The sequence below is a fragment of the Sminthopsis crassicaudata genome, chromosome 6, assembly GCF_048593235.1.
Source record: "Sminthopsis crassicaudata isolate SCR6 chromosome 6, ASM4859323v1, whole genome shotgun sequence".
Lineage (NCBI taxonomy): Eukaryota > Metazoa > Chordata > Mammalia > Dasyuromorphia > Dasyuridae > Sminthopsis > Sminthopsis crassicaudata.
Genome location: NC_133622.1, coordinates 205,065,951 through 205,078,114, shown reverse-complemented (window position 1 = coordinate 205,078,114; position 12,164 = coordinate 205,065,951). Strand labels below are relative to the sequence as shown.

At 34.1% G+C, this 12,164-nt stretch overlaps 1 protein-coding gene across 4 annotated transcripts in view; it reads left to right on the top strand.

Annotated features, from left to right (window-relative positions):
- Positions 1-12,164, top strand: part of SBF2 (SET binding factor 2) — a 448,846-nt gene that overhangs the window by 268,977 nt on the left and 167,705 nt on the right. For all 4 annotated transcript variants that reach the window (XM_074273454.1, XM_074273453.1, XM_074273452.1 and 1 more), the window contains exons 15-16: positions 3,725-3,834; positions 6,620-6,769. In XM_074273454.1, coding sequence (XP_074129555.1) covers positions 3,725-3,834; positions 6,620-6,769 — 260 coding nt within the window. The remainder of the gene's footprint in view (positions 1-3,724; positions 3,835-6,619; positions 6,770-12,164) is intronic.

Below are 12,164 nucleotides of genomic sequence, written 5' to 3'. Positions count from 1 at the left end.
ATTTCAGGACATGGAATCCTTTTTAGCTTTTTTTCTAAACTATTAAATTCCCTCACTATTCATTTCTTTTCTTTCATGATTTCAAAGTAAGATGGTCATGGCTTTCTGAAATTTTGGCCATTTCTATTTCATTTGAATTCAATTTAAGTAGCATTTATTAGGTACTATTTATTAAGGACAAGCACAGGTACAAATACAAACCAAACTAAAATAATTTACATTTTACTAGGCAGGTACAACACATACTTAGAAAAGTAAATAAAAATTAATTTGAGGAGAGACATTTGTAATATTAGAAAAAGTTTCCCAGTACCTAAGCTGAGATTTAAAGGAAATCAGGTATTCTAAAGAATAATTCTAGTTTGGCTAGAATATACAGTCCAAAAAACAATAACAACAACAGAATTAAATAGATTAAGTCTACAAAGATAAATTGGGGCCAAATTGGTGAGGCTTTAAATGCAAGGATAAAATTCATTATACTAGTGAGCAGACAGTGATTTAATCCTACACAAATAATGATTTCCTAGTGATATAATGATTGGTTGTACTCAGTGTACAGCATATAAACATGAAGCTCTCAGGGCCAAGTATACTAGAAGCTCTCGAAGGCTGAGACAGATTCATTCCATCATCCACCTTTGTGGTAGCTGAGGCTGAAGCACAAACCCTTAACATTCGGAGGAAGTTAGAGGCAGGAGCTCTAGCTTTTGGAACTAAGGAAAGAGATAGGTCTCTAAGGAAGCTAACCGGGCCCCAGAAAAGGAGACAAGACTGAAAGAGATAATAAAGGATTTGGACTTTAACTTCTGGCTACTCGTGTGGTGATTACTGAATTGAAACGAAGGCTGTCTCCAGAGACCCCAAGAAAAACTCAATAGAGAACATTACAATTTAGAGAGAATATTAAGAAGCCTAAAGAAAAGGAATCAAATTTGTAAGAAGGATAAATTTAGAGAGGAAATAACCACCTCTCTTTTAGAAAAGGGACCATCAGGAGAGAGATATCTGTATCCAAAGAGAAGATCATGGGGACTGAATGTGGATCACAACATAGTATTTTCAAGTTTTCTTGTTTTCTTTCTCATTTTTCCCCTTTTTGATCTGATTTTTCTTGTGTAGTATCATAAATGTGGAAATATGTATAGAAGAATTGCACATGTGTGGGTTACTTACTGTCTAGAAGACAGATTGGGGGCAATAGAGGGAGAATTGTTTGAATACAAGGTTTTCCAAAATAAATGTTGAAAATTATCTTTGCATACATGAATAAAATAACTAGTATTAAAGGGGGAGGTGGACATCAAACCTTTCCTGGAGTACATCCAGAGACTGTGAACATACTACCTGGTAGTCTGTTCCATTTTGTTACAGCTTCAATCAGTTCTTCTGCCTTCTTTAATTTTTATCCATTGATTCTAGTTTTTTGTCTCTGGAACTAAATAAAACAAGTGTAATCTATCTTTCATAGTAGTTCTTCATATATTTAGGGACAGTCATATATCCCTGCAATAGAAAATAGAATGTCAAATTCAGCAAGTGCTTGGAATAAATTTAATCAACAAACATTTAAACAGTTATTATATTAAGGCACTGTACTGAGCACTGTATATACAAACCAAAATCAAAAACAGTCCCTCTCCTCAAGTAGTTTACATTCTAATATGGGATGCAACATAAATATCAATGGGTAAATACAAGTTACATACTAAAGAAATAAAAGCTATCAAGTCTATCGTGCCAATTCTCCTTCTTGATCCCTCCATGCCTTTTTAACTTCTAAAAATATCATCAAGGAAAGTTATCAATGTTCTACTTTTGTAAAAACAATAAATCTAACAGATTTTTAAATAATTATAATTCCCCATGTGACTTATATCTCTATAATATTATTATGATTTGCTTCAGGAGCTTATCAATCAAACTCCCCTATTGGGGTTAATATATTAGTATAACAATATTCCTTCTGTTCCTCACTCCATCTTTCCTTTGGCCCAATCATAGATTTCTCTACAAAGACTATATCTTCTTTACATTTAATGTTTATCCTACAGCTATTTCATCTAATCTGTTTCTTTTAAATTACTACACTTCTATTACTGTATTCATGTTATGAATCACTTCCCCACCAAATAATAAATATGAAGTTGGGCTACCTCTTTTTATTCAGCTCAATTAGTTCACCTAGTTTATTACCCATATTCTGTGTATAGACATCTGAAACTATGAGTATTATTAATTCTTCCTTGAATCATTAAATTAATAGACATTTTACTAAACTTCTTTATACAGTATGTTAGTGTCTACAAACAAAAATATTTCAGATATAAGATTATTCCTTTGTGGAGTATAGTAGTGAGGATAAGATACAAATATAGATTCCTCTAATTTACAGTTTTAAGTAATAAAGACATTAGTAGTTGAAAAATAAAGTGTGTGAAATATTATTACTACAGTGAGATCAAGGAAGGCTATATGGAAAAATGGCCTTTGAGTCGGTCTTTAAATTTTAGGTAAGAATTTTAACAATCAACAGAGATGAGGCATGACCCAGGTATATAAAATAGCCAGGACCCCATGTGAGGTTATTCTGGCAACAATATGAATGATGTATTAGAAAGAGAGGAATGGAGGTCAAACAACAGTGGGAGATGGCAGTAATCCAGGTGATTACTTTAAGTAAACTGTACTGGGGTAACAGAAATGAAATAGAAAAGAGAACAGTTGCAAGAGAGGTATTATAGAGGTGGAAAAGAAAGAGAAAGAAAAGGAAAACGAGAGAAACAGAGCCAGAAAGCAGAGAAGAAAGATGGAGACTGAGAGGGGAGACTCAGAGGAAAGAAAGGGGAGAAGGGGAGAGAGAAATCATATATAACCCTGTCTAAAAATATTTCAAACTTGGATAAATGTTGGTACCACAAATAAACTAAGTGAAATCAGAAGGAGCAAGATTTTAGGTAAAAATAATAAACTTAGTTTGGGCTATGTTGATTTTAAAGTGCCAGTGGGGCACATAACCATAGTGTGTGGCTTAGGAGAGAGCAGGACAAGAAATAGAGATTTAATAGTCATCTACAGTTCTTTGTTATTGCCCTCTGTGAATGACTTGACATATTCACTACTATTTTTCTAGAGCATTATGCCATTCTCTAATGTGTCTGGTTTAACAGGTGTACACAAATATTTCCCTTACCCTCCATTGTTAGTTTAAAACCTCACCTGAGCCTTTTTAGACAATCCTTTTCCCTCAATTAATTAGATGGTCCTAACTTAGTAGATTTTATTATCTGAAGTTTAAAAATGTATAAATGTAAATATAAAAAATTTCCTAGAAGTATACTTCCTTTAGGAAATGTAGAATAATTTAATTTAAATTTAATGGGATTTACATTACATTACATTTGCATTAATGGATTCTTGTAAAATTGGAAAATAAATGATATGAGACTCATTTTTCTTAAGGCTTTCCAATGTACATCAGACTTGGAAGAGCATCAACGTGTAACATTTCTGCCTTGCCTAAGAGCCAAATTGCCTATAGAAAGCTAGTGTGTGAGATCTATAGCACTAATCCTGGGCCATGTCAAGAACAACTAGAAGAGTGACACAGAGCAGTTCAATGGGAAATGACAATGGACTAGCATCTCAGAAGACTTCAAGTAATATTTTCTTTGTCTGTATGCCATCAGAAGGTAATTGATTGATTTTTGTGTTTCTTCACTAGTTTCAATCATGGATAAAGTGACCACAGTCTTCAACAGTGCTCAAAGACTGGAAGTTGTTAGAAACTGCATCTCCTTTATATTTGAAAATAAAGTTTTAGAAACTGAAAAGGTAATTTTAAAAGTTTATTTAAAAGTTTGCTTGCTTCCTTACTAAATTTACTTATGTTAAGTTACCAATTTCCACAAACCCTATCCATTTTTCTTTTGTCATATTTATGACCTGTTTGGTAATTTGAAATGAATATGATTATGTGTCCAAATTAAAACTACAGAAGACATTATTGCTGCCAATTAAGTTCCAAGTGCAAACTTTCCGTTTTGTTTGGCCTGGAAAAGCCTGGCAATGCAATATATTTTTTGGTGGATATTTCAGAAATTTGTTTCAAAGTTTTGGCATAATTGTCCCTATTGTGAAGGATGTTCCTAGAAGTGTATTTTAGTTACCTAAAACTTCTTTAATTATCAAAACTGATTTTCTTTTAGCCATTTAGTATAAAATATTTATTAAAATATACTTAGTTCTTTCCTGCTTCATTAAACAGAGGATGCAAAATCCATTTTTAAATGTTTAATCTTATCTAAATGATTCAAGATCATTATGAGAATTGTGTTATACTAATATAACACTTTGAGCCTTTTCAGACCTGTTAAGATTTGTTGGGGATAGATGTCCTTTTCTGTCTCTCTCTATTGGGTGGCCCAAAGCTGCTGTGAGAAAGTCACACAACCCAGCCAAATAAATCAATTATGGATTCATATTATTCCATTGCATTGGGCCATGGGTACTGCCTGCAGTCCTTTTGTTGTTCTTTGATTTGACTTTATCCCATTCCCCTTAGTAGTTGTTCATGATCTTCTCTTTGTGCTTCAATTCCACCCATCTCAGCACATATAACCTACTAATTAGAAAACTGAGACCATCTATCAGAGTTCCTTTTCCTATTCTGTATCTCAAAACTCCTGTATAATTCACTTATTATTTGTTTCTTTATGTCAGTCTTTGAGGAGATCCCCTTGACTATATCAAAGGTGCCCTTTCTACTTCGGTCTGCTATACCATTTGCCACACCTGTCATTCCTTCTCTCTTATCTTCAGTCTCTCCTTTTCTATTAGGTCATTTTCTTATACCTACAAATATATCCAAGTCCATCCCATCCTTAAACAATAAACAACCAAGCAAATAACCTTCCTATCATTCCCTCAAACTGCCATATTATCCCCTTTTTGTTTCTGTCCTTCCTTTCTTTGTCAAGACTCCTAGAAAAATAATTTCTGCCTCTGTTTCATCAACCACTCACTCTCAACCCTTCATTTAATCTGACTTCTGACTTCACTACTCTGCTATAGCTTTCATATTTTAAAGTGACTTCTTGACATTTAACTCTGATGACCTTTGCTAAGCTCTAATCCTCATTTACTATTTATTTTGCTTTTAACACTGTTGAACACTCCAATCCCTTTCCTCATGTTTTCCCTACCTTGGCTTCCATGACATTGCTCACGTGATTTTCTCCTCTTACTTTACTTGTACTTCTTCACTTTTAAATGTCCTCTTCTGATCATCGTCACTCAGGTAGTCTCCCTAAAAGAAGATTCAGTGATTTTTTTCTCTCTCTCAACAACCTCATCAGCAGACTTCAATTCAATTATTATTTCCATGCAGGTATCTCCTACAAATCTCTTGTTTGTCCCGTAGGCCTCTCTAACTCAACATATCCAAACAGAATTCATTATCTTTCCCCCAATTGACCCTCTTTAAAACATTCTAAAGTACCTCGGTAGTACAATGGATAATTGTATCCTGGATAAATGTACTGGTCCTGGAGTTAAGAAGACAAATTCAAATATCACTTACAGCTAGGTGACTTTGGGCCAGTTATTTAACCCCTGTTTTCCTCAGTTTCCTCAACTGTAAAATGAGTACTGTAATAGTACCTATCTCCTTCAGTTGTGGTGAGGATCAAGTGCTTAGAACAGTACCTATGGCATAGTAGGTGCTATGTAAATGTAGCTATTATTATTACCATTAAACATTCCCTATTGATGTTAAATGGCCACCATTCTCCCAGCCACCCAAATTCACAGCTTCAGTCATTCTTATCTCATCTTTCTCTATTTGTCATATCTTACTCTTTCTCTCCACTTATATTGTGTTCATCCTAATTTAGGCTCTTATCTCCTTTTGTTCAGACCACTGTTGGTCACCTTCCATCTAGTTTTCTCACTTTACAATCTAGTCTCCACATAGCTGCCTCAAACATCCTTTATATAGCCAAGTTCTGACCTTGAAAGCCACCTGTGACTTCCCATTGCCTTTAGAGTAAAACATATACTTCTTATTCTGATATTTAGGGCTTTCCATAATCTGACTGTTGTGTATTTTTCCTGCTATGTTTCCTTTTTATGAATTCTATTCTAGCCAATTTAGGCTACTAATTTTTCAACAAACTCGACACTCTGTATCTCTATCCTCTCTTCATTCACATTGGTTATCCCCAAAACCTGGAATGCATTACGCCATTATCTCAGTTTCTCAGACTCCATGGCTTCTTTTGTGACCCAGCTCTTGTCCTACCTAAAGCCAGTACTGGCTCGCCTTTAATTATGTTCATTTGTATACATATTCTATCTATGCGTGCACACATACAAACAAACACACCCCTGGTAAACTATAAACTCCTTGATTGTCCCAGGACACTGTTTGGGGTCGCTTATTTGTTTGTTTCTTTCTTGTAACTTAATGTTTTTTGCATGGTAAGTGTTTAATAAATATTGAATTATTCAATTCAATTATTATTTTAAAATGATCTCCCATGGGCTGTAATTCAAATTCTTATTTCAATAGAATTAGGGTTTTTTTCATATGAGTAAAGTGTAATTTTCTTGTTCTTAGACCCTTCCTGCTGCATTGAGAGCTCTCAAAGGAAAGGCAGCACGGCAGTGTCTTACCTATGAATTGGGTTTGCATGTACAGCAGAACCGGGCCATACTAGATCATCAGCAGTTTGACTACATTGTAAGGATGATGAACTGTACTCTACAGGTAATTTATGTGGTTTTTTTCTCCCCAAACCCTTCCCCCTTTTTGGAATAATATTATCTGACATTTAAACTATCTGTAAATTCTTAGACTTTCCAGAGCCAAAATAGTAAAGAGCCAACATCTGCACCACTTCTGCCAAATATACTTATTCAGTGTTTGGCAGGAATACTAAATTTCCTTTCCATCCATGCTGGATATTGGATTATTCTATTAATTCTACAAACAATGTCTGTGAATATGAAAAGTTATCTTATAAATATATAGTGCATATTACTTTGTAGTATTGCTTATTCACTCTGTTTTTAAGTCTTAGCATGGTGGCAGAATAAAAGGGTAAGAAATAGCGTAGAAGTAAAAATAAATGCATTTTCTGACACCTATTAGCTTAGGTACTAGCTACTCAAGGATCCTACATGTTCTCATAGATAGAACTAGCCAGGAACAGTTTTAATCCCCTGAGTTTACAGTCTTGTATAGACACACGACATTATTCCAGCTGTTTTTGCTATTCAGATAATCAAGTGTGTCCCTGTTTATGAAATGAAAAGGATATGTATATATTCCAGTATTTTTTAATCTTCTCAATATTATAAAGCCAGTAGTACATTTAGGATAATGAAATGCATTTAGATCAGAGGATAGTGGTGTATTAGAACTACGAGAGCAAGATCACCCCAGTAAAACTGAGGGAGAATTGCCTGTTGAATCCTCATCCAGTCCAGGGTGGGCAAAAGTGCTGGAATGCAGCAGAATCTGGAGTAGGCAAGTGAGGTGAGGTGGAAAACACTGCACAAAGTAGCCCCAGAACAACTGAAAAGGACCTCTTTGGAATCAACTCTGCCTGAAGCCCCGCTATAGCCATCAAGGATGCAGGGCTGGGAAGGAGGAGGAGAAAGCACAGCCCCAGTTTAATGACCAGAAAGACCCATTCCAGAGCAGCAGCCCAGCAATAGGGAAGCCCTGTAACAAGAGGGAATCCCTCACCAGAGCCTAACATCAGAATAGCCCCCAAGGCCCTGGCCAAACATGCCCAGTCATGGCCAGACTCAGAACAAGGTATATTTTCCTCTCATTTTCGAGAATACCAGGGCTGAGCTTCACCAGAGCATCTCTACCTTCTCCTCCTTACCCTCTTCTCCCCAGCCTAAATACTGAGACTACTAAGATGATCAAACAAAAGAAAATAACAAATACTATGACCAAATTGAATTTAGAAATGTCCTGGGAAGTAAATCTGGAATACAACCTTCCCACAGCAATTCTATGTAAAACATCAGAGGGAAAAAAAATATCCTGGCCACAAAGATTATAAGAGTAGAAGAAATAAAACAAGAAATACAAAATGGAATAACAAAGGAGGATAGAATGGCAAGGAGAATTGACACCTTAGAACAGATGATGGAAGATCTCATCCGAAAAATGAAAACCCTGAAAATTTGAGTGGATTCAACAGAAACCAATGATTCAATGCAACAGTAAGTTATTTTAAAACAAAATCAAAAGTCTGAGAAAAACAGAAAAATTTTAAAATTTAGCAAAAAAAACTGACCTAAGAAACAGATCAAGGAGAAATCTTAAGAATTATCATACTATCTGAAAATCATGATTTTGAAAAATATCTGTATACCATTGTCTCAAGATGAAAGCTACTAAAATTCTTAAAACCAGATGGCAGAGTGAAAATAGAAAGAATCCACGATTATCTGTTGAAAAGTATTCCAAGATAAAAACTTCAAGAAATGTTATAGCCCAAATCCAGAGATTTCAGGTCAAAGAAAAAAGTTACACTGTCAAAAAAGGAAAATTCAAGTTGCAAGAAGCCTTAGCATGGATCACATATTTCTTTGCAACTACTACTTTAAAGGAGAAGAAAGCTTGGAATATGATATGGCAATAGATGGAGACTTAAAGCCAAGAATAACCTATCTAGAAAAATTAAATATAATTCTCTGAGGGAAATAGACTTTTAATGAAATGTTTCCAAACATTCCCAAAGAAAAGGCCAAGCCTGAATAAACATTTTGGAAAAATGCAGGAGCCAAGAGAAACATTGGAAGGTACATATATTTGTTGAAATGGATGGAAAATCCAGTAAAGGTTTCGGAAATAAATTTCTTAAAAGAACCCTAATGTCTTCAAGGGTCATAAAGAAAAGTTAGTAAGATAGCAGGCTACTGGCAGGGCATAGAAGAGAGTTGTGTTGTTCAGAAGGTTGAAAACCAAAAAAAGAGAAAGAGGGATGGGGACTACACGAAATTTCAATAAGTGAGAGAAAGAATAAATCAATGAATGAGCACCTGACTTTAAAAAAAAAAAATTAACTATAACCCTTTAACTAAGCAACAAAAATGGCATTCTGGAAATTAAAGAAGAAATTAATAAAATTGACAGGCAAAAAAAAGACCAAAACAAAACATCAAATTTATAAAGGAACTGATTTTTGAAGAAAGTAATGAAATAGATTTTAGAATTAGTTAATTTGATTATAAAAAGAAAATAATTTTTCATATTAAAATGAGTAATAGGAGTTCACAGGAATGAAGAAGAAAACTATCTTAAATGATTTTGCTCAGCTATATGCAAAAACAATAATTTAAATGACAAGTACAAATACTTATACAAATACAAAATATCCAAATTAAAAATAAAAAGAATAGAATATTTAAATAGTAATGTCAGCCAAAAAAATTAAACATACCTTAAGTGAACTCAAAATAAAAAAAAAAAAGAAACCTCAGGAAAAAAAATTGATTTGCAAATAAATTCTATTAAACATTCAAAGAACAATTCCCATATTGTATAAACTATGTACAAAAATAGGAAAAGATGTGCCTTTCCAGTCTCTTTTTATGATGCAGATGTTATCTTATTATCTAAACCTGGGAAAAACAAAGCATAGGGGAAAAAAATGGATCATTTTCCTCAATGCACATTGAGGCAAAATAAATGAATAAATAAGTAAATAAAATATTAGCAAATAGGCCATATTACATATTAGAAAGATTATCCATTATGACCAGGTTAGATTTATACTTGGAATGCAGGATTCATTTAACACAAGCAAAGCTATTTAGGAAATCATATTAAAATATAAAAAATTAAAGCCATGTGATTATATCAGTAAATGCTGAAGAGACTTGTGATAAAAATCCATTAAATCTCTGTTAAAAGTGCTTGAGGGGCAGGTAGGTGGTGCAGTAGATAGAGCACTGGCCCTGAATTCAGGAGGACCCGAGTTCAAATCTGGTCTCAGACACTTATTAGTTGTATGACCCTGGGCAAGTCACTTAACCCCAATTGCCTCAGCAAAAAAAAAATAAATAAATAAATAAATAGAAAGTGCTTGAAAAATATAAGAACAAATAGATTTTTCCTTATTATAGTAAATAAAATCTATGTAAAACCAAGAGAAAATGTTATATACAATAAGAAAAGTAAGCAGCTTTACCAGTAGAATGAAAGAAAGAAAGACTTTTATCACTAACACTATTTAATTTGATTTTAAAAAAAGGAAATTGAAGCAATAGGACAAGGAAGAAAAATTGAGGGAATAAACATAGATAAGAAGAAATCAGTTGTCACCTTTTGCAGATAATATAATGATTTATTTTAAAAGCTCTAAAGTCAATTAAAAATAAATTGAAATAACAAAATCAACAAAGTTGAAGGTTATAAATTAAATCTATGTAAATTATCAGTATCAGGAATAGCTAGACAGAAATTCCATTTCAAAATGATAATAGAAGTATAAAATATTTGAAAGTATATCCCCAAAGGCACAAAACATTTGGATGTGTATCAACAAGATAAAACCAAAAACTATGAGTCAATAAGGCCAGACTTTGATAATTGGCAAAATATCAATTATTTGTTAATTAATAGCTATATTTGATTACTTAGAATGAACTGACAAAATAAAAATGATAAAATTGTCCAAATTTATTCATTTTAGCTCTGTACCAAAATTACCAAAGGATTACTTTGTAAAACTAGAAAAAAAATATATCAAAATTTACCTGGAGGAAAACAAGATAAAAAAGGGGGAAGCAACAGAGTCTATCAGTACCAGATCTCAAATCAGTCTACAGAGTAGTAATCATTAAAATTATTTGGTTCTGGTTAAAAATCAGATTGCTTAGTTGAACTGATTGGCTGGCTGGTATTCTTTGTACTTACTCAGAGGACCAAAATGATATCGATACATTAGGGTCAAAGTAGAGTGTCTCACTGAAAGACCAATATGAGGTTGAAAGACTCTACTGCAGGTCAGGCACAAATAGCCAGATGAACTTTTGGGATAGAGATTTCTCCAAACTTGTGCATCTCACATTTCCTTTGAGCTACTGCAATTCTGCTTTGCTCATAGACCACAGTGCCTTCTTAGATGTGGGCATGTCATCCAGATGATCTTGTTCCAGTGCCTCCTGTGTCTCACAATTGATACGAGAAACCTTGAGTGTCATTTCTTCTGACCTTCTTGTGAGCATTTGCTTTGTGTGAGTTCCTAAAAGAATCTTTTAAGCACATATGTGTTTGGCGTTTGAGCAAAGTGGCCAACCCATTGCACTTGCACTCTCTGCAGTCAAGTTCGGATGCTTGAGATCAGCTCAAGAAAGGACTTCAGTGACTGGTACCTCATCCTGACAGGTGACCTCAGAGCCTTCCCAAGACAATTCAAATGAAAACAGTTCAATTTTCTGGGATGATGCTGGTATGCTGTTCAGGTTTCATAGGCACAAAACAATGAATTCAGCACAATGACTCTGCAGATTTATAGCTTGATAGGTGATAGCTCGAACAGTGAGCTAGCTCCAGCAGTGCACGTGTCAATCTCATCATCTGTGTATACATCCCTGGAAAGTAAACTGCCAAGGTAAGTGAACTTATCAACAACATTCAAAATTTCTCCATTTGCTATATAGCCAATGGTTTCACATATGCATGATGTGGTCTTGGTTGGTGAAAAATTTGTATTTTCATGGTGTTAATTGTTGGGCCAAAATTAGCACAAGTGGCAGAAAACAAAGAGCAAAGAATCAGTCCATGTTATCTAGAAAGAACTGTAATATCCAAAGGCAGTATTCAAAAGAAGAAATCTAAGCTACAAAGAGCCATATGGAAAAAATGCTCTAAGTCGCTTAATAATGAAATGAAAATTAAAACAACTTTGCAATTCCACCTCACATCCATCAAACTGGCAAATATAATAAAATGGGAGAATGACAAATGTCAGGAATATAACATTGTGGACTGTGAGAAATCAAGAACATTTCAAAAATTTTGATGGACATTTGGTCTAGCTATTCTTAAAAGCAGTTTAGAACTGTGCTCCCAAGTTACTAAACTGTACATACCTTTTGATCTAGCCAGCACTGTTACTAGAACTTGGCCCAAA